This window comes from Pipistrellus hanaki, assembly GCF_964339955.1.
Source record: "Pipistrellus hanaki genome assembly, chromosome: 13".
NCBI lineage: Eukaryota > Metazoa > Chordata > Mammalia > Chiroptera > Vespertilionidae > Pipistrellus > Pipistrellus hanaki.
In genome coordinates this window covers 9,855,992-9,880,681 of record NC_140515.1, presented here as the reverse complement: position 1 = coordinate 9,880,681, position 24,690 = coordinate 9,855,992, and the positions used below count along the sequence as shown (strand labels likewise).

General features: G+C 39.8%; 1 protein-coding gene across 2 annotated transcripts in view; it reads right to left on the bottom strand.

Annotated features, from left to right (window-relative positions):
- Positions 1 to 22,852, bottom strand: part of TMF1 (TATA element modulatory factor 1) — a 36,243-nt gene extending 13,391 nt beyond the window's left edge. Inside the window, exons 1-9 of one of the 2 annotated variants that reach the window (XM_084901715.1) lie at positions 22,526 to 22,852; positions 18,646 to 19,856; positions 16,931 to 17,034; positions 15,254 to 15,380; positions 12,276 to 12,381; positions 4,834 to 4,976; positions 4,430 to 4,596; positions 3,329 to 3,485; positions 289 to 381 (exon numbers count right to left, since the gene is read on the bottom strand). In XM_084901715.1, the coding sequence (XP_084757841.1) occupies positions 289 to 381; positions 3,329 to 3,485; positions 4,430 to 4,596; positions 4,834 to 4,976; positions 12,276 to 12,381; positions 15,254 to 15,380; positions 16,931 to 17,034; positions 18,646 to 19,856; positions 22,526 to 22,667 (2,250 nt within the window). In that variant the 5' untranslated portion in view covers positions 22,668 to 22,852. The remainder of the gene's footprint in view (positions 1 to 288; positions 382 to 3,328; positions 3,486 to 4,429; positions 4,597 to 4,833; positions 4,977 to 12,275; positions 12,382 to 15,253; positions 15,381 to 16,930; positions 17,035 to 18,645; positions 19,857 to 22,525) is intronic. The other variant, XM_084901716.1, reaches the window with a different exon arrangement.
- Between the last annotated feature and the right edge of the window lie 1,838 nt (positions 22,853 to 24,690).

Below are 24,690 nucleotides of genomic sequence, written 5' to 3'. Positions count from 1 at the left end.
TTATAATTATTCAATCCTTCAGTTAGCGCTGTTACATGATTGAGTATCTGATAAGTGCTCTTTTAAAAAGCATTTGCTAAGATCAAGAGAGCCTTTGACCATCATAAGGTAAACACGAGGATCATCCAAACCTCCCTGTAGTGGCCTCCTCATCCAATTCCTAAGTATTTATCATCAGGCAAGTCGATTGAAGTTGCATAGCAAATGATACATATGGCAGTAATCCTCCCAATTCCACAAACATTCCCGCCGAGTCACTTTTTATTTCTAAAAGAACTGTGGCCGCACCTGCTGGAGCTCACTGATCTCATGGCGCAAATAATCCTCCTTCCTGGCAGCTGCTTGTTCCGCACGCTGCAGGGCCAGCCTCAGGTCCCCCACCTGCATGAGGAAAACCAATACACTATCACCTTCTCGAACATTGTCTGTAACTGCATGCTAACTACATATTCTGTGTTCTGTTGACTTACTGTTCATGTATAATACTCTATTCTATTCAATGAGCTTTAACATATGATCATCACAGATCCCATTCATCAAGCAATTCCGAAACTATATGTGTGTTCACTTTGTACTAAGAAAAGTACTGTTAGGTTGTTAGGCAAAAAAATAAATAAATAAATAAAAAATGTGTGAGTGTGTGTGTGTGTGTGTGTACAAGGCACAGCCACTGCCCCATAAGATAAGAGAGATGATGGTGCCGAAACCAGTTTGGCTCAGCGGTAGAGTGTCGGTCTGCGGACTGAAAGGTCCCAGGTTCGATTCCGGTCAAGGGCATGTACCTTGGTTGCGGGCACGTCCCCGGTAGGGGGTGTGCAAGAGGCAGCTGGTCGATGTTTCTCTCTCATCGATGTTTCTAGCTCTCTCTCTCTCTCCCTTCCTTCCTCTCTGTAAAAAATCAATAAAATATATATTTTAAAAAAAAGAGAGATGATGACATCCACACATGTCTGCAGTACAGGCTGCATATAATAGCTACATTAGCTATGAAAGCTAGTCCTGAGAATTCACTCTATTGAAGCAGATCTCTATAAACACAGACATGTTCCCTATACCATCAGCTACATTAGCAATAACACACAAATCATGAAATATTCTAAATATCCATCAGTAGTCATCTATTTTTACAAGTCTTTTTTCTTATTTTTTTTTTTTTATTTTAAATATATATTTTATTGATTTTATACAGAGAGGAAGGGAGAAAGATAGAGAGTTAGAAACATCGATGAGAGAGTCATTGATCAGCTGCCTCTTGCACACCCCCTACCGGGGATATGCCTGTAACCAAGGTACATGCCCTTGACCGGAATCGAACCCGGGACCCTTCAGTCCCCAAGCCGACGCTCTATCCATTGAGCCAAACCGGTCCCGGCTATTTTTACAAGTCTTAATAGGACATAAGCATACTCAAAAAATTATGGTACATGTAAAAGTGTATGATTTAATCTTAAATGAAAAAAATGTAAAATAATATATAAAGTATAAAAATATGTACATGGAAATAAGAACAAGAAGGTAATACACAAAATTGATGGTACTCCTAAAAGTGATGACTTTATGAATGAATGGTAGTGCCCTACACTCTTTCCCATTCCTCCAATTGTTCTTTATTACTTTATTTTTCTAGTGTATTTTTAATGTAAAGCATTAGTAATTAATAGAGTCCCAGAAACACAAGGAGTATATGGACCATTGCATGACTTAAACCCAAATATCCATTATTAAGAACTGACTGAATACAATGAAGCATTATAACTGTAGAAATAATTTTTTTAAAAAGCTCTAGGTTAAAACAAAAGTTCTATGTTCTAACTATGGAATGATCACAAAGATAATTTATTTTGTAAATAAAGCAAGCTGTCAACAGTATAAATAGTAAACTATATATGTTTTCTTTTAATCTTCCTTGCCTCTTTATCAAAATTAAAAAACTTCTCTTCTGTGCATCAAAGGACACTATTAAGAAAGTGAGACAACTTATAGAGAATGGGATAAAATATTTGCAAATCCTGTATCTGACAAGGGTCTAGTATATAGTTGTCTTTTTATTAATCTTTAGAATATATAGATTAATAAAAAGACAACTCAATTTAAAAATGAGCAAAGGATTTAAATATTTGAAAAAAGTCTCTAAAGAGGATACATAATGGCCAATAAGCACATAAAAAGATGCTCAACATCACTAGTCATTGACACCACAATCATTTATTACTTCACACCCACTAAAGGGTTACACTGAAAAAAAATCGACAATAAAAAATATGGGGAAAGATGTAGAGAAATTAAAACCCTCTTATATCGCTGGTGGGAATGTAAAATGATGCACCTTTGCAGAAAAGTTTGACAGTTCCTCAAAAAAGTTAAATACAGAGCTACCATATGACTCGAGGGTACATGTCTAAGAGAAATTAAAATATATGTTCACACAAAAAAACTATAAATGAAGGTTTAAAACAGCACTTTTCATATTAACAAAGAGTGTGAAAAATCCAACCATCCATCAACTGATGATTTTATAAGACAAAGTCTGACAAATTTTGGGGTTCCTCATCCATCTGGGTTTCATGGAGTTACATACCGTGTTTCCCCGAAAATAAGACCTACTTACAGGTTTCCTTCTGAGTGAAATATAAGGCATCTCCCTGAAAATAAGGCCCCCCTAGGCTAAACATGAGAGATTTGGTCCACTGATTCTGAAAGAAATGGAGTCACAAGAAATTCACCAGGAAACTCAGGAATTGGATTGTTATGATGATGTTCCAGAAGATGACGACATGATTGTCATTGAATAAATGAGTAAATTCTTGATACTGTAGGATTCAGTTTGTCTGGTTTGTGTTGACAACTACCGTACTACCGGACCATATACAGGTAATAAATTTCCTTTATTTTCATTTAACAATAAATGTGTACCATATTCTTCTTCATGGAAAAATAAGACATCCCCTGAAAATATGACCTAGCGCATCTTTGGGAGCAAAAATTAATATAAGACACTGTCTTATTTTCGGGGAAACAGGATAGATTCTCTTTAAATTATATGAATGTTTAGTATTTTTCTGAATACATGCATTTCTCTGGTAAGAGGTCTTAGCTTTCATAATATTCTCAAATAAGTCTGAAATTCACAAAAAATTAAGTAATACTTGTATAATTTAAGCATCACTTTAACAACAGTTAAAAATACACAATTAAGTTTGCCTAACAGCATTATAAAGGAAATGTAACAATGAACCACTAAAGGAGGTTTGACGCATACTAACAGATTTTTAATTCACTGAAGCACCAAGATCTAAAAAACGAATGTAACTCTCCCTCCACTGCTCACCTGAATGGCCAATGCTTCTTGCTGCTGACGTGTTTCTTCCTGGACCTTCTCTAGTGCTGCAGAAAGTTCTTCTTTAGCTTTCATCTCGTGGCTCAGAGCAGCTTCCTGTGCCTCACTAGCCTTTGCAGCATTGGCTTTATGGAGATCAGTAAGTTCTCTTAAAAAAAAATTAGATTGGTAAGTTTTATTTAAAATAATATGCAGCTGAGACCGGTTTGGCTCAATGGATAGAGCGTCAGCTTGGGGACTGAAGGGTCCCGGGTTTGATTCCGGTCAAGGGCATGTACCTTGGTTGCGGGCATATCCCCAGTAGGGGGTGTGCAAGAGGCAGCTGATCGATGACTCTCTCTCATTGATGTCTCTAACTCTCTATCTCTCTCCCTTCCTCTCTGTACAAAATCAATAAAATATATTTTAAAAAATAAAAATAAAAATAAAATAAAATAAAATAAAATAATATGCAGTAGTCCTGACCGGTTTGCTCAGTGATTAGTGTCAGCCCACAGACCAAAGGGTCTCAGGTTCAATTTCAGACAAGGGCATGTACCTTGGTTGCAGGCTTGATCCCTGGCCCAGTCAGGACACACATGGGAGGCAGTCAATTGATGTGTCTCACATCGATATTTCTCTCTCTCCCCCCTTCCTCTTCCCACTATAAATCAATGGATCCTGGCAGGTGTGGCTCATCGACCGTGCATTGATCCAGGAACCAAGAGATCATAGGTTTGCTTCCCAGTCAGGGCATATGCCCGGGTTGCTGGCTCAAACCCCATTAGGTGTGCAGAAAGCAACCTATCAATGATGTTTCTTTCTCATCACTGTTTCTCTCTCTCGGGTGAGGATTAAGGAAAAAAAATTTTTTAAAAATAATTTACAGTAATTACATGGCCAAGGACATAAAGGTTCCATGTAGATTTCCATTAGATTTACAGAATGAGGGAGAGTTCACAGCAGTAAGTACTTTCTGATGAACTTGCTTTGAAAAGTTACAAGTTCATTCACTGCTAAATTTACGTGTTGTCAGTGATCAGAAAAAGGATTTCTTTAACATCCTGAATTTAACAGATTGTGAATGAGTTGCATATTTATTCATTTTCTTACTTGTATGCACTGTCAAGAGCGGCCTGAATACTTCGGTTCTTTTCTTCAAGTTCATTCATACCCACTTGGAGTTGGCCAAGATCTTTCTCTTGACGTTCGACCACAGAATTTAGTTTTTTAATATTTTCTCTATGTTGTTTCTCAACTTCTTCTTTACCATCAAGGACCTATATTATAAAAACAGGAAAAAGTATTCTTCAATAAGTAATACTAAGGTAAGTAAGTGTATTCCAGGAATCTCAAGTATTATAACAATAAATAATAATCTTACCATTTGTCTATTAAATTATTAAAAAATACTTCCCACATGATATATCCCAATAAATCATTCCAAATATTTTATAAGCCACAGTGGACTGTTCATATAGGAATAATTATTTATATAGAAAATAACTGACATTCACCTGTTTCAAATGATGCAACTCTTCTTCTAGCTCTTTACCTTTTTTCTTCAGCTTTGCAATAATATTTTCATTTTCTTTGTCTTTAGCTCTTAATTTCTTAATGATGTTAGAACTCTGTAGTTGCTGTTTTGAAAGTTTTTCGCCTGGCAATGGTAAAAATGTGTAAGTTCAAAAAACAATGATTCCCTCCAAATCTAAATTGAATGTTTCTCTAACGAGTAATATAAAATGATAGAATGTTTTTAAAAATCACAACACTGTAAGCACCAATGTTTTGGATAAGAATCATTAATGAATGCTAGAATTAGTAGGTAGAAGGATGGTGGGAAACAGGATATATACAGTCTTAAAGAAGCATTCCCACATATTACTTATGAGTTCGATGATTGTCTTATATACAGCCTGACATTATGTGTCTACTGAAGTGATAAAGTGGCAGGTGCATAATATCACTTATGGTATTTCTTATCAGAAGTTTGGTCTGAATATAATAATAAAGAAAGTGAAAAATTCCTGAACCTGGGGCACTCTGTAGGACAACTTGCCGGGACTCTATATATAGTCTTTAATGTCATAAAGGAGAGAGAGCTATCCTAGATTGTTGAAATAATGGCCAAATGCAATGTATAAAGTTTGAATGGATCTTGGTGCAGGACAAATGACCAGCTATAAAGGTCACTTTTAGAGGCAATTGGAATAAATGATGAAATATATGCTGGGACACACTTCTGAATTAATGCTGATTTTCTTATGTGTGATTATGATGTGCTTGTGAAGGAAAATTATTTGTCCTTAAGAGATGCAGACAGAAAAATTCAGGAGTGGACTACAGATTCAATGCAATCCTATCAAAATTCCAAGGGCATACTTCACAAAAATTAATAAACAAATAATCCTAAAATTCATCTGAAACCATGCAAGACCTCAAATAGCAAAAACAATCCTAGATAAGTACGAAGTCCAAGGTATCACAACATATTACAAAGCCACAGCAATCCAAACAATATGGTACATACATAAAACCAGACATATGGACCAAATGAATAGATAGAGAGCTTAGAAATAAATCCACACATTTCTAGCCAACTGATCTTTAACAAGGATGACAAGAACACACAATGGGGAAAGGACAGTCTGATTAATAAATGCTACGGGAAATTGAGTTTCCCATGCAGAAGAAAAAACTGGACCTTATCATCTACCAGATATAAAAAAAGCTTGACATTGGTCTTGGCAAAACTTTTTGGATATAATACCAAAAGCATAGACTACAAAAGCAATAATAAACAAATGTGATTACATCAAACTAAAAACTACTGCACAGCAAAGACAACAATCAACAGAGTGAAAACACAATCTACATATTAAAATATTTGCCCTTTTGTGTCTGGCTTCTTGTTTTCAAAATTCATCCATGTTATAGAATGTATCAAAATGCCATTCTACTTTTGGCTCAGTAATATTCCATTGTTTGGATACAGCACATTTGGTTTATCCATTCATCTGTTGATGAACATTAGAGGTTGTTTACACCTATTGGCTATTATGAGTAATGTTTTAGTGAACATTGGTGTACAAGCATCTGACCAGGGACAATTCCTTTGGGTATATACTTAGGAGCAGAATTACTGAATCATATATCAATAGAATTGTATTTTTAGTTTTTTAGGAACCTCCAAATCTTTCTATAGTGGCTACACCAGCAACGTTATGAGGGTTCCAATTTTTCCATATCCTCCCCAATACTTGTTTCCTGGTTTTCAATTTTTTTTTTAATTGAACTTATTGGGGGTGACATTGGTTAATAAAATTATATAGGATTCAGGTATACAATTCTATAATACATTCTATACTGTACTGTATGTTTACCACCCCAAGTCATGTCTCCTTTCCTCACCATTTACCCCTTCTTCACCATCGTCTACCTCCCCCACCTGTTCCCCCTTTCCATCTAGCAATCACCATACTTTTGTCCGAGTCTCTGAGGTTGTTGTGTTTTTTTTAATCCCTTCATCCTTTCCACACAGCCCCACATCCCTCTCCCCTCTGACAGCTAGCTGTCAGTCTGTTTCTGTAGGTCTGTTTCTATTTTATTTGTTAGTTTATTTTGTTCATTAGTTTCTACATATAAGTGAAATCAATATTTCAATATCTAGAATATGCATATTATTAGACACAAAAAAACAGATTAGAGGTTACCACGGACTTGAGGGAAGAAAAAATGGGGATGTATTGCTTAACGGTTATAGAGTTTCTCTTTGAGGCGATGAAAAAGTTTTGGAAATAGTGATGGTTGCACAACATAGTGAATGTAATTAATGCCACCGAACTGTATACCTAAAAATCATTAAAATGGCAATTTTTGTTATACTTTTCCACAATTAAAAATAATATAACATACCAAAAACCTTTGAATTGTACACTTTAAATGGACAAACTATATATTATAATAACTATGCATGGTATCAGGTGGGTATTTGACTTACTGGGGGAATCACGTCACAAATTACATCAATGTCTAATCACTATGATATCCACATACAACTAATATAATATTGAATGTCAAATGTAGGGAAAAATAAAAGACAAACTTCAGAATGGAAGAAAATATTTGTAAGTCATATATCTGATAAGAGATTAACATCCAAAATATATAAAGAACTCATACTACTCAATAATAACATCAACAAAATTTTAAAATGAGCAAAATATATTAATAGACATTTCTTGAAAGACAAAAATGGTTAGCAGGTATATGAAAAAGTGATCAACATCACTAATCCTCAGAAAATACAAATCAAAACTACAATGAAATATCACCTCAGACCTGTTAGAATAATTATAAAAAAGACAAAAAAAAAAAAAAATAGCATCGCTGGTATGGCTCAGTGGTTGAACATCAACCTATGAACCAGAGGTCACCATTCGATTCCTGGTCAGGGCACATGCCCAGGTTGCAGTCTTGATCCTCAGTAGGGGGTATGCAGGAGGCTGCCAATCAATGTTTCTCTCTCATCAATGTTTCTCTCCCTTCTTCTCTGAAATCAATATTTATTTATTTATTTTTTAAAATATATTTTATTGATTTTGTAGAGAGGAAGGGGGAGAGATAGAGAGTTAGAAACTCGATGAAAGAGAGTCATTGATCAGCTGCCTCTTGCACACCCCCTACTGGGGATATGCCCGCAACCAAGGTACATGCCCTTGACCGGAATCGAACTCAGGACCTTTCAGTCCCCAAGCCGACGCTCTATCCATTGAGCCAAACCGGTTTCGGCTCAATATTTATTTTTTAAAAGACAAAAAATACGTATTGGCAAGAATGTAAAAAAAGGGAACCCTTGTACATTACTGGTGGGAATGTAAATCGGTGAAGCCATTATGGGAAACAATATGGAGATTCCTCAAAAAATTAAAAATAGAACTACCTTATGATCTAGCAATCCCACTTCTAAGTATATAACCAAAGAAAATGAAATCATCATCTCAAAGAGCTACCTGCATTCCCATGATCACTGTAATACTATTCACAATAGCCATGATATGGAAACAACCAAAGTGTCTGTCACTGGATGAATGCATGTGGTATATAAAGGAAATGTGGTATGGCCCTGGCCTGTGTGGCTCAGCTGGTTGGAGCATCGTCCTGACTGAAAGGATGTGGGTTTGATCCCCAAAGTCCCTAGTTGGAATGTGTACAGGAGGCAACCAATCCATGTTCCCCTCTCTCTCTCAAATCAATAACCATATCCTCAAGTAAGGATTTTTTTTTTTTAAGGAAGTGGTGTATGTGTGTGTAAATGTAATATTATTTAGCCTTAAAAATAAGGAAATCCTACCAATTCTAACAACATGGATATACCTAGAAGAAATAAAATAAGCCAGGGACAGATACTGCATGGTATCACTTATATCTAAAATCTAAAAAGTTGAATTCATAGCACTAGCTGCTTTGGCTCAGTAGATAGAGCATCAGCCTGCAGATTGAAGGGTCTCGGGTTCAATTCTGGACAAGGGCACATGCCCGGGTTGCAGGCTCAATCCCCAGTGTGGAGTGTGCAGGAGGCAGTCAATGATTCTAATAATTTTTTTTTTAGGTGAACTATTTTTTTTTTATTAAGGTATTATATGTGTCCACATCTTACCGCTGCCCCCCTCCCCCACTCCCATATATGCCCTCATCCCCCAGAGTTTTGCGTCCATTGGTTATGCTTATATGCATGCATACAAGTCCTTCAGTTGATCTCTTATCTCTCCCATATCTCCCTACCATCCCCACTATAATTTGATAGTCTGTTTGTTGCTTTACTGTCTCTGTATCTATCTTTTTGTTCATCAGTTTATAATGTTCTTTATTATCCATAAATGACTGAGATTATCTCTTATAATTGATGTTTCTCTTTTTCTCTCCCTCTCTGAAATCAACAAAAATACATATTTTATAAAAACCACAAAAAAATGCTTGGCAAAAGTATAGTGTGTACAGAAAGATATGGAGGTGTTGCTAAACGTTAATAGTTGATGAACCAAGGAAATCTCACTAGCATGTTTTTAGCTTTGAGTCTTTTCAACTGTGAGTTTAAAAATACCTCTGGGGGATACAGGAGCAATATGTACGTACTCCCATAAAAAAATCGTGCTAGCCCAGCCAGTGGGCTCAGTGGTTGAGCAGGACCTATGAACCAGGTCACAGTTCGATTCCAGGTCAGGGCACATGCCCAGGTTGGAGGCTTGATCCCCAGTAGGGGGCATGTAAGAGGCAGCTGATAAATCATTCTCATCATTAGATATTAAAATTTTCTTTCGTTAATCCTCACCCGATATTTTTCCATTAATTTTTAGAAAGCGTGAAAGGGAGGGGGAGACACGGAGAGAGAGAGAAACAATGATGTGTGAGAGAGAGACACACAGACAGACAGACACATCAATTGGTTGCTTCCCACATAAGCCCAGACCAGGGCCAGGGATCGTGCCTTTGACTAGAATCAAACCCAAGAGCCTTCAAACCATGGGCCAACATCCTATCCAATGAGAAAAATTGGCTAGGGCGATATTAATATTTTTAATAATAAAACCTTGTACTTAGCCTTCCCCTCAATCTCTAACATTGTAGCATAAGGCAGTGCCTTCACAGTGTTTTAATAAACTCTTCATTTTTCTATTTCAGTGTTAAGACTGTGTTTGATAATTATCTTTGTACTTATATTTTATTCTTCTGAAAGACACCAGGGTATGTTGTATTTATTACTGTCTCAAACATAATATCTAATATACTGTTAAATAGCATAATAAAATAATTAGAAAAAAAACAACAAAAGCCCGAGTAAGTAAAAGGAAGGAAATAATAATGGTCAGTGCAGAAATAAATGACAAAAAGACTAAGAGAGAAAAAGGGAAAAAAGAAACGATCAATGAAACCAAGAGCTGGCTCGTTGAAAAGATAAACAAGGTTGATAGAACTTCAGCCAGACTCATCAAGAAACAAAGAGAGAGGACCCAAATAAATAAAATCAGAAATGAAAGAGGCAAGAACACAACTAAGATCATAGAAACACAATGGAAATACTTTGAAGCTGAAACCGGTTTGGCTCAGTGGATAGAGAGTCTGCCTGTGAACTGAAGGGTCCCGGGTTCAATTCCGGTTAAGGGCATGTACCTTGGTTGAGGGCACATCCCCAGTGGGGGGTATGCAGGAGGCAGCTGATTGATGTTTCTCTCTCATTGATGTTTCTAACTCTCTATCCCTCTTCCTTCCTCTCTGTAAAAAATCAATAAAATATACTTTTAAAAAAATACTTTGAAGATCTATATGCCAACAAACTGGACAACCTGGGTGAAATGGACAAATTCCTAGAAACATACAATCTTCCAAAACTCAATCAGGAAGAATCAGAAAACCTCAAAACCTCAAAGGGCAATAACAACTGATGAAATTTTGTAGCAGTAATCAAAACACTCCCAGCAAACAAAAGCCCTGGACTGGATGGCTTCTTGGTAAGCCTTACCAAACATTTAAAGAAGAATTAATACCCATTCTCCTCAAACTATTCCAAAAAATTCAAGAAGAGGGAAGATATCCAAGCTCTTTTTATGAGGACAGCATTCTCCTAATCCCAAAACCAAATAAAGACAACCAGAGAAGGAAAATTATAGGCCAATATCCCTGATGAACACAGATGCTAAAATCCTCAATAAAATATTAGCAAATAGGATCAAGCAATACATTGAAAAGATCATACACCCAGATCAAGTGGGATTTATTCCAGGGATGCAAGGATGGTTCTATATTTGAAAATCAATAAATGTAATACACCACATAAATAAAAATAAAAGATAAAAATCATATGATCATGCAGATACAGAAAAATCATTTGACAAAATCCAGTATCATTTATGATAAAAACTCTCAGCAAAGTGGGAACAGAGGAATACCTCAACAAAATAAAGGCCATATGACAAACCTACAGTCGACATAATACTCAATGGGCAAAAATTAAAAAGCATTTCCCTTAAGATCAGGGATATCGCTTTCACCACTCTTATTCAATACTAGAGGCCAGGTGCACAACATTCGTGCACTTGGGGGAGGAGGGTCCTCCAGCCTGTGCCCTTTGCAGTCTGGGAGCCCTCCGGGGATGTCCGAAGGACTGTGGGGAGGGGGCCTAACCTGCAAGCGGACATCCTTAGCGCTGCTGCTGAGGCTGGTCACTGTGCTCGCCAGCTGTCAGCCTGGCTTGTGGCTGAGTGGCACTGCCCCTGTGGGAGCGCACTGACCACCAGGGGCAGCTCCTGCATTAAGCATCTTCGTTTAAATGATAGGCTGCTCCCAACGGACGTGGCTCAATGGCTAAGTGTCAATCTATGACCCAGAGGTCATAGTGCAATTCCAGGTCAGGGGACATGCTTCCGTTTCGGGCTCAATCCCCACTGGGGGCATGCAGGAGGCAGCTAATCAATGATTCTTTCTCATCATGGATGTTTCTTTCTCCTTCTCCTTTCCTCTCTGAAATCCAATGGGGATTGAGCCCACAACCCTGGCATACGCCCTTAACCGGAATCGAACCTGGGACCCTTCAGTCCACAGGCTGATGCTCTATCCACTGAGCCAAACAAACTAGAAGAATAAAAATACTTTTTAAAATAAATAAATGAATGAATGAATGAATGAATGACAGGCTGTAAGACCTATTAAAAGCTTGCTTTAGGAAACACATACTTCTATTTTTCAGAGATTTATTTATTTTCCTCTCTAGAAACAAAAAGCTACATTATGTGTGTATCTGCCTCTGTACATCTTGCTCCTCATTCTCCCATAAATTATAACCCACCATTTCTGAGATTTAAGTGCAGACCTTACTTTCTCCCAATGTTTTTTATTAGGAAGCAGCAGCTTGAATTTTTCCTGTCTTTACCAGATTTTTCATAATCAATTAAATACGCACCTTCTTCCAATAATCCTCGGATCTGCTCATCTTTCTCTTTCAAAAGGTCTGAAGTTTCACTACAATTTAATCTAGTTGCAAGTTCTTCTTTCATATTTTTGATTTCCTAATTTAAAAAAAATACCATAAAGAATTACTTTCATTCTGAGCATATTTTTCAATTATTTCCCATATTCCCAAAAGTCATCAATAATGACATTCTTTTTTTTTTTTTTTTTTTTTTTTTTTACAGAGAGGAAGGAAGAGGGATAGAGTTAGAAATATTGATGAGAGAGAATCATCGACCAGCTGCCTCCTGCACACCCCCTACAGGGGATGTGCCCACAACCAAGGTACATGCCCTTGACCAGAATGGAACCTGGGACCTTTCATTCCGCAGACCAACTCTCTAGCCACTGAGCCAAACCTGTTTTGGCAATAATGACATTCTTGATAAGAATTCGTAAGTTTTGTTCCATTACCCTGAATTTATTACCTTGGTTAATTAAGACTAAGAAAACTGCTTTGAAAATGATATAGAAAACTTGAATTCAGATAAACACAGGTTTTAATATGAAAATGGAAATGAGAATAAGTTAAATTTCAATACTCTTCTTGAGTTTCTTATCTACATTTTCTACAAGCATTATAATTGGAACAACATTTCAAACAGTACATGTCTCCATTTCTTACTGTATTTCTTTTCCTTATTACAACTCTCTCAAGCCAGAACTGGTTTGGCTCTGGGGATAAAGCATCGGTCTGAGGACTGAAGGGGTCCCAGGTTCAATTCCGGTCAAGGACATGTACGTTGGTTGCAGGCACATCCCCAGTGCGGGGTGTGCAGGAGGCAGCTGGTCGATGTTTCTCTCTCATCGATGTTTCTGGCTCTCTATCCCTCTCCCTTCCTCTCTATAAAAAAAAAATTAATAAAATAAAATAAAAATAAAAAAACCTCTCTCACACTTACTAGCATGTTGTGAAAGGAAAGGAAAAACATGATTAAATAAAGTCTGATCTACTTTAATAAAGCAGAGATTCAGCAGAAATATGTCAAGATAGTTTATCTTTAAAAGCTACAATGGACAAGTATGATGAGATGAAAAGTCTTCTATAATTTAAAATCTGGTTTTAAGAGTTGCTCTGGAATTAAAAATAGCTAAAAACAGCTAACATTTATCAGGTATGTAAAGCATATTTTGTATCCATTTCCTCTTAATCCTGACATCAATCCTATGAGGGTGGCAACTACTGTATGATTCAACTACACAAACAAGAAACTAAGACTCAGAAAGACTGAGTAAACTCTCAAGGTCAGAAAACTATTAAGTGGTGGAGTTACGCCTTGAAACCAGGTCTGTGGAACTCCAAAGCCCATCCTCTGAACCATCCATAACATTGCTATCCATTTTCAACTGTTAACATTTTGATTCACACATTAAGGTCCAGTAAGAACATCATGTCTTCCATGAAACCTTCCTCAATTACCCTGGTCAGAATTCATCCTCTAATAATACCATTCCAGGCTGCTTATTCATCTGTGTGACTTATTTAATTCTGCCTCATACTTTACACTTGTTGACATTGTCTTCTATCACTAGAAAAGCAAATTCGTCACTTAAGGTAATTCAATTTACCTCTGAATGCCCTATACCTCTTAAGCAGGTCATACATGGCAATACATATAAAAATGCACAGTTAATGGTTTCAATCTATTTTAGATCTATAATTCAAAGTGTACTATAGGAAACAAATATTACTTAAAATCCAATTTCTTGATTAAACTGGTCCAGATGAAATACAGTAGGGACAAGAAGAGGTAAGTTGGTTAGGTAGTCTCAGGTTATTACTAGTATCTGAAATGAACTAGCTAGTTAAAACAACCAAGCAAATGGAGGTATATGACATTTCTTTTCATAAGAGAATATGCAGAAAAATTAAATTAACATTAACAGTGGTCAAGAAGGGGGAAGGCAACCTAACTGAGAATGGCAAATGCTAAGAAATATGATTACTCACAATTGGAATACAAGCAATAATTACTAACCTTAGTTACCAATTTCTGAAATAACCAACTGTTCCAAATTATAAGACTCAGAACAATGGTCCACTAGGAGTGATTTGACTCCAAGGGGAACATCTGACAATGTCTGCTAACATTTTCATTGAAATGTTAGCTGAGGGAAGCACAGCTGAGGGGAAGAGGAGGACGGCAACAGGGAAGGGTAATACTGTCACCTTGTATGGAGGGGCCTGGAACGCTGATCAACGCCCTATAATGCACAGGACAGTTCTATACAACATAAAATTATAAAGCCCAAAATGTCAAAAGTGCTAAGGTTGTGAAATCTTACATTAGAATAAATAAATGTTATGCCTCCCAGGAGTTTATATTTTAAAAATATATTTTATTGATTTTTTACAGAGAGGAAGAGAGAGGGATAGAGAGCTACAAACATCAATGATGGAGAAACATCAATCAGCTGCATCTGCACACCGCTCACTGGGGACATGCTCGCAACCAAGGTACATGCTCTTGACCAGAATCGAACCCGGGACCCCTCAGTCCGCAGTCCAACACTCTATCCACTGAGCCAAATCGGTTTCGGCAAGTTAATATATTTTAAAATTACTTTGACTTGAAGAAGTATATATGTTTGAAGTGGTAGAAAATTAACAAGAGTAATGATAAATTTTACTTAAATAACTTGTGTTACTTACTTTGATGAAATTATCATTTACAAAAATTATTCTAGTGATCCTTGCTATATATCTTGCAAGGACTTATAAATTACACAGACAAGTATTTGCTTAGAATTTTTAAAGTATCAAAATTTATCATTTTAAAGGTATTGAAAAATTTACAAATTAAGTGTTAATATTCTATAGTATCCCTTTACTCTTACCTCTCTATTTCTAATACCAAAATACAATGAAGGCACTGCTCAAAAATCAGTACCCTATAGAGTTTAATTAATATTACTTTAAACTTCCATTACCTTTTTAGCAGCATCTCTCTCTTTGCAGGCTAGCTGAACTTTCTTTTCTGCTTCTGCAATTCTTTGAGCAAACTCATCTTTCAAGGAAGAAATGCTGCTGCTTTCTTCTTTCACTCTGAACATTTCACTAAATTTAAAATAATACTGAGACTGAGGATACTTGTTTAAATATTCCAAAGTTAACAAAATGAGTTCAGTTTGCAAAAGAAAAATGGCATTGTCTTCAACACATACTATAATAAAATAGATTAGTTTTAGTCCTGTTAACTTTCCAGAGAAAAATTACCCACTTAATTTATTTTAAAACACCTGAAAGAAAATCCACTAATAACTGAAAACGTTAACAATGTTTGATATGTAAAAATAAGATAAAAGTAAATGAAATTTTTCATTTTGAATTTTGTCACATTTTACCAATCAACTTCATAAAGCAAGTCAATACTTGTTCTTTTTTAAAAAACTTATAATATTGCTGTTTTCTTTAAAGACCTGTTTTAAATCTCTAATATCTACACTAATATAAGAATAAGATGCAAATTGACCGTGCCTTGGTGATGCCCACCAGCCAATGAGTATGCAAATTAACCCAATAAAGATGGCGGGTTAATTTGCATACACAGGGGCCATGGTGACAACATGCGTTTTGCACTGCTCCAGCCACTCTGGGCCTCTGGGCAGCATGGGGAGGTGGAAAGGCAGCTCCTGCAGAGCGAAAGCAGTGCTGGCAGCAGGGGAAGGAAGGTCCGTTCTTGCATGTATCTTCCCTCAGGAGTTCCCTCAGGAGTTCGATTGTTTGCTACAACATGTGCTGACCACCAGGGGTGGCACAGAACCAAGGAAGGCCCTGACCTGCAGCTGGAAGGCCTCGATCAGCCCTGATCGCTGGCCAGGCCTAGGGACCCTATCTGTGCACAAATTTTGCACACCAGGCCTCTAGTACTAAAATATAATGAAGATGTAATATGCAATTTGACCTTCTCATTCTCACAAGATGGCTGCCTACAACCAAGCCGGCAGGGAGGTTAGTGAGGGATGACCAAACGACTGAACAGAGGGCTGTGCGGGGTGATCAGGTCAGCGGGGTGGGGGGGAGGGCAGTTAGGGGCGACAAGGCCAGCATGGGGGGGGGGGGGGCGGCAATAAGAGGTGACCAGGCAGGCAGGGTGTGTGTGGGGGGGCAATTGGGGGCAACCTGGCCAGCACACAGAGGCAGTGAAGGGCGATCAAGCTGAGTTAGGGGCAACCAGGCAGGCAAGCAGATGAGCAATTAGGAGCCAGTGGTCTTGGATTGTGAGAGGGATGTCAGACTGCCGGTTTAAACCCAATCCCGGGATCAGGCCTAAACTGGCAGTCGGACATCCCCCCAAGGGTCCCGGATTGGAGGGGGTGCAGGTTGGGCTGAGCGGATCCACACCCCCCCTCCCCCAGCATGCAAGAATTTCATGAAAGTAGTTAATAAGGTAAAAAAGTTTTTATTTTGCAAAATATCTCTCTTCAATGCCAAAGGAATATGCTCAAGATAAAGTGAGGGGAAAAGTAATCTCTAAGGTTAGAATTGAAATGCTATTCAAATTTTAATAATTATAAACAAGTTAAATTATAAACCATTTTCTTAATAACCAAGTGTATGGGCTTCTACGAAATGTAAAAAATTACTCACATTTGTAAAATACTTACTCTTTCAGATTATCATAAGCTTCTTCTAGAAGTGCTTTTTCTTTACTAAGAGATAATAACTGCGCCTCCCTTTTGTCCAGTTTCTCATTCAGAAATTCAACTTTCTAGATAAGGAGCATAACAAAAGTCAAACATTTAACATGCAGTGACGAGTTGAAAAATAACTAACCACTATAATCAATAAATAAATAAATCCAGCATTATCTCATAAAAAGAATTAAATATTGAGAACAAAATGAATACATCACAAGAAGAATTCATATACAGCTATAGGAGAGTATAAAGTAATATAAGCACTTAATAGATGGGAGTATAAATTAGTAAACCACTTTGAAAAACAATCTGGCAGTATCTAACTGAAGATGTAGAAAATTCTATTTTCAGGTCTACCTTAGAGGAGAAACTTGCTGCACGTGTTATATAAGAACACCTACAGCAGTTAGTAACAGCAAAACTTGCAAAGAGTGTGCAAGAGAGGAAGAGAGATAGATGTGATAAAAAAATAAAAAAAAATCCTATATAATAAAAGCTTAATATGCTAAGTGTCCGGTTGTCCAGTCCTCTGTTCAACCAATAAAAGTGCAATATGCTAATGATATGCTAAGGCTGCTCAACTGCTCTCTATAATGTGCACTGACCACCAGAGGGCAGATGCTCCAACCAGTTAGTTTGCTGCTGGGGTCCAGTGGATAGGGACAGAGCAAGATGGGCCAGAGATGCCATGAAGCCCTCCTGAAATCCCTCCCCAGCTGGCCAACCTTCTGCATCCCTCTCTGGCCCCAATTGTGCACTGGTGGGGTCCCTCGGCCTGGCCTGCTCTCTCCCGCAATCCAAAACTCCTCGGGGATCTCAGAGAGCCGATTTAAGCTTGATCCCGAAGGCCAGGCTGAGGGTCCCCACTGGTGCATGAATTTGTGTACTGGGCCTCTGGTAAATAAATCAAAGAAGGGCTTCAAAGCCTCTAATAACGTTTTATATCTTAGAGGGTAGTAGGTATACAAGTGTCTTTTCCCCCCATGTTATTCTTTAATGCAAACATGTAACATGTAACCTTTTAAATATAACACACTGCACTTAAAAAGTAACTTAAAAAGAAATGCTTAGAATATCTGATTTCTTAGGTCATGCTGGAGCAGTGATAAACTTATAAAAGGGGTAAATGGTGGCTTTTGTACTAAAAAAATTAACTCTTACTTGATTTAAATCTAGATTAATTTAGAAATCACTTATCTCCTGAAACAGTTCAAAATATTTTATTGAAATAAAGAGTACTGGTTTCTAGGAATTCAAACTGCTGCAGCAAGGGATTTCATTGTGAATATTAGACCCAGGTAGAGAGGCTGGCACTTTTTTACATTAATTCAGTGCATGGCATTTACAGGGAGTTCTCCAAGACATCCTGTATTTCTCAGAGGAATCTATTAAAGATGCCACATGCAGCCTGGCCTGCGTGGCTCAGTGGTTGAGTGGCAACCTATGAACCAGGAGGTGATGGTTTAATTCCTGCTCAAGGCTCATGCCGGGGTGCAGGCTTGATCCCTAGTATTGTTTGTGCAGGAGGCAGCCAACCAATGATTCTCTCTCATCATGGATGTTTCTATCTCCTCTCCTCTCCTTTCCTCTCTAAAGTCAATAAAAATATTTTAATACAGAGAATAAACATGATTCAATCTCTGAAGAGTACCCAAAAACCCTCTTGCACTTTCCAGAGTTACCTTGGAAATATTCTCCTTTTCAGAAAGTGCTTCTGGTTGACTTGCTGCAGCTTCACACTGCTCAGCCACCTTGTCTAAGACGGTGTGTCCTTCATTTATTGGTGTAGAAGAAACCAAGGAATCAGGCTGTTCACAGTTCACAGGAGTTGCACTCCGTCCACTTTCTTCCATTTCTGTTTCCTCAGTGGGTATAATTAATGTTTCATTTCCTTCTTCCTCAGATTTTCCTTCAACAGCTTCAACAAGTTTTGTCTTTGGGGTTGAAGGATTAACTATGATAGGTACTAAAGCATAACCCTTCCCTGACAGTTCATCGTCTGAATTAATTTCACTTACACTTCGGCTATCTAATGACTGTACACTAAACGAGTCTATTCTTTCAAAAGCATCAGATGAGCAGCAACTCTCAGTGAGTTTGGGGAAGTCGTCTAGACGATTATATTCAGGACAAGCAGATGCTGAGAGAAGCTGAAAAGATGTCTGCATCAAGTGAAGACTTGATTTGGAATCTGTAGCCTCTTGTCTCGAACTTGCTGAGCTCTCACTTATCACACTTTCATGATCTAAAACTTCAATATCGCTGGTAGTAGAAGTGCCCGATGAGAAGGTACTAACGGGAGGAGAAGGTGTATTGCTCTGTCTGTCTTCGTGTTTCTGTTCCTTCGCTTCTGAAGCTATGTCCTTCGTTTCTGCCGTGGGAGACTGCGTAGACACGGTAGGTACACTTTCCCCGGTTGTTTTCACATTAATCACATTCTCAGATTCTTGCAAACTTGTGGTTGACACCTTCATGTCGGAATCTTTGTTACCGGTTTCTCCATGCTCGCCTTCAGTTTTCGGTGGCAGAGTGGCTGCTGCCAGAGTCTCCCCTGGGGACACACAGGGAAGAGAGTCCGTCACTTCTGATTCCGTTGTTTCAGGTGTCCTTGACCCTCCAGGGTGTACGGTTTCCTGTAAGGTGCTTTTCACTTCTTCTTCTGGTCTCTGTGACTTAGCTGGCGGCTTGGATACCACCGGGCTCTTCTGAATGGGCTGGACATCCACTGGCGAGAGAAAGGCGCTGAAGAAACTTTCCGACTCATCTACCACCGTTCTCCGCACTGGCTTTGTGATTGCTTTAGGAGAGGCTGCCGGCTGACTCTGAGGCTCTGCATTTGATTTTCCTCCCCAGGTTGAAGTATCCCATCCTCCACTGACAGGGGGACCTATTCCTTTTTTTTTTGGGGGGGGGGAATATATATATATATATGTTATATAATAATCATTATTGTAAGTCAATATTAATATGTTGAAAAAAAAGAAAGTCAATGGAATACAATCTATAATTTGTCTGTTAAACTCCTTGCCTACTATGTAAAAATTAGTTAGTGGGTTAACTTTGGACTTTAAAGGGGAAAACTGGTATGCATCTGCCCAAGAGAAACTAAGAACAAAGACAAAGACTAGACAGGGTCTGGACTACCAAAGCAAATATATTATCCCCTCCCACAACAAATCAAGAAAATAATGGTATGTTCTGAAAGATGCTAAGCCCAAGACACAGATGCTGTATTTCATGATAACTGGCAGTATCTTCACTTTTAGGTATATGCAGTCATGGCAAATTGATTTTACCTTCTATTAAGTTAGCTTCATATTAATTTTATTCTTGTAATATCAAGAATAAAACATAGTTATGAGCTAGACAAGAGAGCAACACTAAAAAACTAAACCAAAATACTGGTGGCAGATGTCCTTTTTTCAAAAGATCAAAGTAAATGACGGGGACAGCAACTTGAAATTCATTTTCATTCATTTAATAACAAGCTCATTCTCCAAGTCCCACTTTCCAAATCCACTACATGAGAAAGTTTTGTTCTAATTTCTAAATTATGTCAGCAATTAGGTCATATGAATTTCATAAATGTGCATTTTTATTAAAATTACTGCTCTTTGATATAGATGGTAACTTACTAGAATTTTTAAAAAACAGGAGAAAATATCACTGGGGGGAAAAAAGGTAATTATATTAGTCTAGACATGTATGGCATATTCCCTAAAATGTTTAAAGAATTTTTTTAATTATGCCTTTTCTATATTCAAAAGTGGCTGAGAATTATCACAAATTATACACAATTAGAAGTTGGTGGCCAGAACACAAATACCTAAAAACTCCTACAAACTGCCAACCCCTATATTAAAGTCTATCCTTTAATATGACTTCATAATAGAAAACTTCAGTTTAAGGACATAGTTTATATCCACTTGTTCAGCATATGACAACAATGTAAAAAGGTGAAATCCAAAATTTAAGATGCAAATGAACAAGCAAGAATAAGTCTAATTAATTTAGTTTATTAAGTCATCTTAATGAATTACAGAAGTCAAATTTGCCTCTTGGAAAATGTTTTATATAAAGCCCAGGTTATCTGATATCCACTTAAAATGCTCCTTTCTGACCCAGCCAGCATGGCTCACGGTTTGATTCCAGCCAGGGCACATGCCCAGGCTGCAGCTCAATACCCAGTGTGGAGCCTGCGGGAGGCAGCAGATCAATGATTCTCTCTCCTCATTGATATCTCTCTCTCTCTCTCTCTCTCTCTCTCTCTCTGCTCTCTGAAATGAATAAAAATATATTTTTAAATACTACTTTCTGAAGACTGGTCATGTTGTAATCATGGCAATGTAAAATAAAAATAGGTGATTAATAAACATTAATGGCATTTCACTAAAATCTGAGTCTATTCTGGATAACATTTTTTTTTTTTTTAATGATTACATAGCTCTGGCTGGTGTAGCTCGTTTGGTTGGGCTGCATCCCATGCACCAAAAGGTTGCCAGTTCCAATCCTGGTCAAGGCACGTGCCCAGGTTACAGGTTCGATCCCTGGTCTGGATGTGTGCAGGAGGCAACCAATTAATTGTTTTTCTCTCACATGGATTTTTTCTTTCTCTCTCTCCCTTCCTTTCTCTCTAAAACTCAATAAAAAAATATTTTTAAAACAATAAAAAATTAAAATGAATTCTATAGCACAACTCAAGCCCCAGGTTTCATAAAACGAGTATTCTAATATTTAAAACTTATCATCTCCTTTAAAGTCAGGAATTAAAAATGTGGGGTACCTATGAAAAGGGTAGTTGAGCTACTCCAACAAGGTCTAACATCCTGTAAAAAAGTAACAGGATCATGACAGCAGACATGGGCCAAAAAAAACTCAAAACGTGGTACCTCCAATTCAGGTCCTATCCTTTCAACGATGTAAAATTAGGAACAAAACCCAGGACGGAGTCGTTAAGAATAACTTACTCCTTCTCACGGAGGCCACACCCCCAAATATGCACCTTTACCCCACAACAAAGGCTACAGGTTTGGGGACGCAGAGCCCAGAGCAACCGGAGGCCCGCCGAGTGCGGGCGGCTCCCGGGACCAGCCCCAGCGCCGCCGCGGCCTCTCTGCGCCGGCTTCCCGGGCAGCACGGACCGCGCGACCCCCCCGGAGGCCCCGCCGCGGCCTGGGCGCCGCTTCCCGGAGGCCGAGCTCCGAGCGCGGGGCCGGCCCGCCCCCCAGGCCGCGGCGGCGGGGACCCGGCGGCGCTCCCGCGGGAAGGGGCAGAGCGGACCGAGCCGGCCCGCCGCACCCGGAACCCGGACCCCGGACCCCGCACCCGTACCCGGACCCCATACCCGGACCCCGGACCCGGACCCGGCACCCGGACCTCGTACCCGGACCCCATACCCGAACCCCGCACACGGACCCCATACCGGGATCCCGTACCCGGACCCCGCGCCCGGACCCCGTAGCCGGATGGGGATGGTGTCGGCCCAGGCGCCCGGCTCCCGTACCCGGACCCCCGCACCCGGACCCGAACCCCGGACCCGGACCCCGCGCCTGGCTCCCGTACCCGGCTCCCCGTAGGGGATGGTGTCGGCCCAGGCGCCCGGCTCCTCCTCCTGGATGTCCAGGACCCGGTCGATGGACTTCTGCGCCTGGGACAGGGCCTGCTTGGCGAAGCTGGAGAGCTGCGACGCGTTGAACCAGCTCATCCTCCCGCCGGCCGGCCGCCACGGGCGGCCCGGGAGCGTGCGGAGCGGCCTCGCCCTCCTGCTCGGCGGGCGTCAGCGGGCGCCCATGACAGACGGACAGACCGAGCCGCGGCCCCTCAGCCCAGCCCACCCCGGCGCCCGGCGCACTGCGCGTGCGCCGGCACTTCCACGTCCACAACAACCGGAGTTCCGGTGGGCGGAAGCAGAGCGCTGACGTCACATCCGGCGCGCAGGGTTGCCATTAGTTACCGAGGAACGCGGAACGGTTTCCATTGACAGTGATTCCTGGGTAGAGCAGGAACTCACATGTTTTCCTGTTGAGTTCCTTCTTAGAAAATCGCTCGCTATTCTGAGAACTAGCGCTCTGCCAACAATGAGTGCAAACAAGTGAAGCTGAGAAGCGCACTTCTGCTTAGCGCTTTGTCTCAAATATTTACTTCTTTCTGTGTAACTTGGTCGTAAGAAGAAACCTGGGTTTGGCTCAGTGGATAGAAAGTCGGCCTGTGGACTGAAAGGTCCCAGGTTCGATTCCAGTCAAGGACATGTACCTTGGTTTGGGGGGTATACCTAGAAATACTGGGCTTTGTATTAAAAAAAAACCTGACCCAGCCCACCTGAGAGAAAAAGCCATCTTCCACAATGAGTTACAGGCTGGAACAAGGGTATAACAGGCACCATCTCTCCCTAACAATACTGTCCTGTCAAAAACCTGGGAAGCACTAAGCTTATTCCTCTATTAATGTGTACTGTGCACATTACTTAAAACGCCACTTTTTCTGCATGCACTCCTCAAACATCTACCGGTAGCTATATGAAGAAATCTAACTGGTGCCCTTCCTAATCTAATCAGAGGCTGCTTAGTTTGGCCCCTATAGTGTGGTGTTCAAGATAAAATTCTACCAACATTTAAAAGCCAGATTTCATACAAAAATCCAAATTTCCAGTTGATTTTGAAAAATAAGGATTCCAACATGGAAAACTCAGATAAAGTGGTTGCCCCTTTTAACAAGTGCTTTTCACTCCGGGGTAGGGAGAGGTGAGAGAGGGTGAAGGGGAGGGAGGGGGTGGGATTTGTTTATGTAAGGAAACTTGACTTGGGTTGATGTATACCCAATACAATATACAAATGATGTATTATAGAATGTACCAGAGGCCCGGTGCATGAAATTCGTGCACTGGTGGCGGTGGGGAGGGAGGAGGTCCCTCAGCCCAGCCTGCCCCCTCCTGCAGTCCAGGAGCCCTTGGGGAAGCGGGCCTAAGCCATCTGTTGGACATCCTTAGCACCGCCATGGAAGCAGGAGAGGTTCCCATCACTGCCACTGGGCAGGCCAGCCATGAGCCCAGCTGGTGCTCCCCCTGTGGGAGTGCACTGACCACCAGGGGGCAGCTCCTGCATTGAGTGTCTGCTCCCTGGTGGTCAGCGTGTGTCATAGCAACCAGTCATTTTGCCATTTGGTCAATTTGACTATTAGCCTTTTATTATAGAGGGTTATAGAAAAATACTTTTCACTCCAGTTTGCCACAGACCCTAACTAATCTTACTGTATTCTATTACACCCTCCCTTGCTGTGGTTCTTTACCTTACCATCCCCCACCCTATATTTCAGCATTTTACAAGGAACTACAATATTTTTCTTTGAAAATCCCTTCCAATATCTCTAATTGTACATTTTTGGATGAATGACCTAAACTCTCTAAAACTATTCAGCTCTTAGATCAGGGGTCTTCAAACTACGGCCCGCGGGCCACATGCAGCCCCCAGGGGAGTCTGATCCTGCCTGCCAGGTTTTTTGGGCAGTGAGCGCAGCCAAGGTGTTACAGTAGGAATTAGTAGTTCATATAGTCCGGCCCTCCAGCTGAGGAACCGTGATCTGGCCTCCACTTTAAAAAGTTTGAAGACCCCTGTCTTAGATGGAGATATTGTCACCTTCTTACATTTATTTGCTAGTTACGGAGGTAAAGGAAGGGCTCTTGGAGCTTGGGAGTGACGAAGCTACTGGCATGGTGCCTGGGGCAGGGAGGA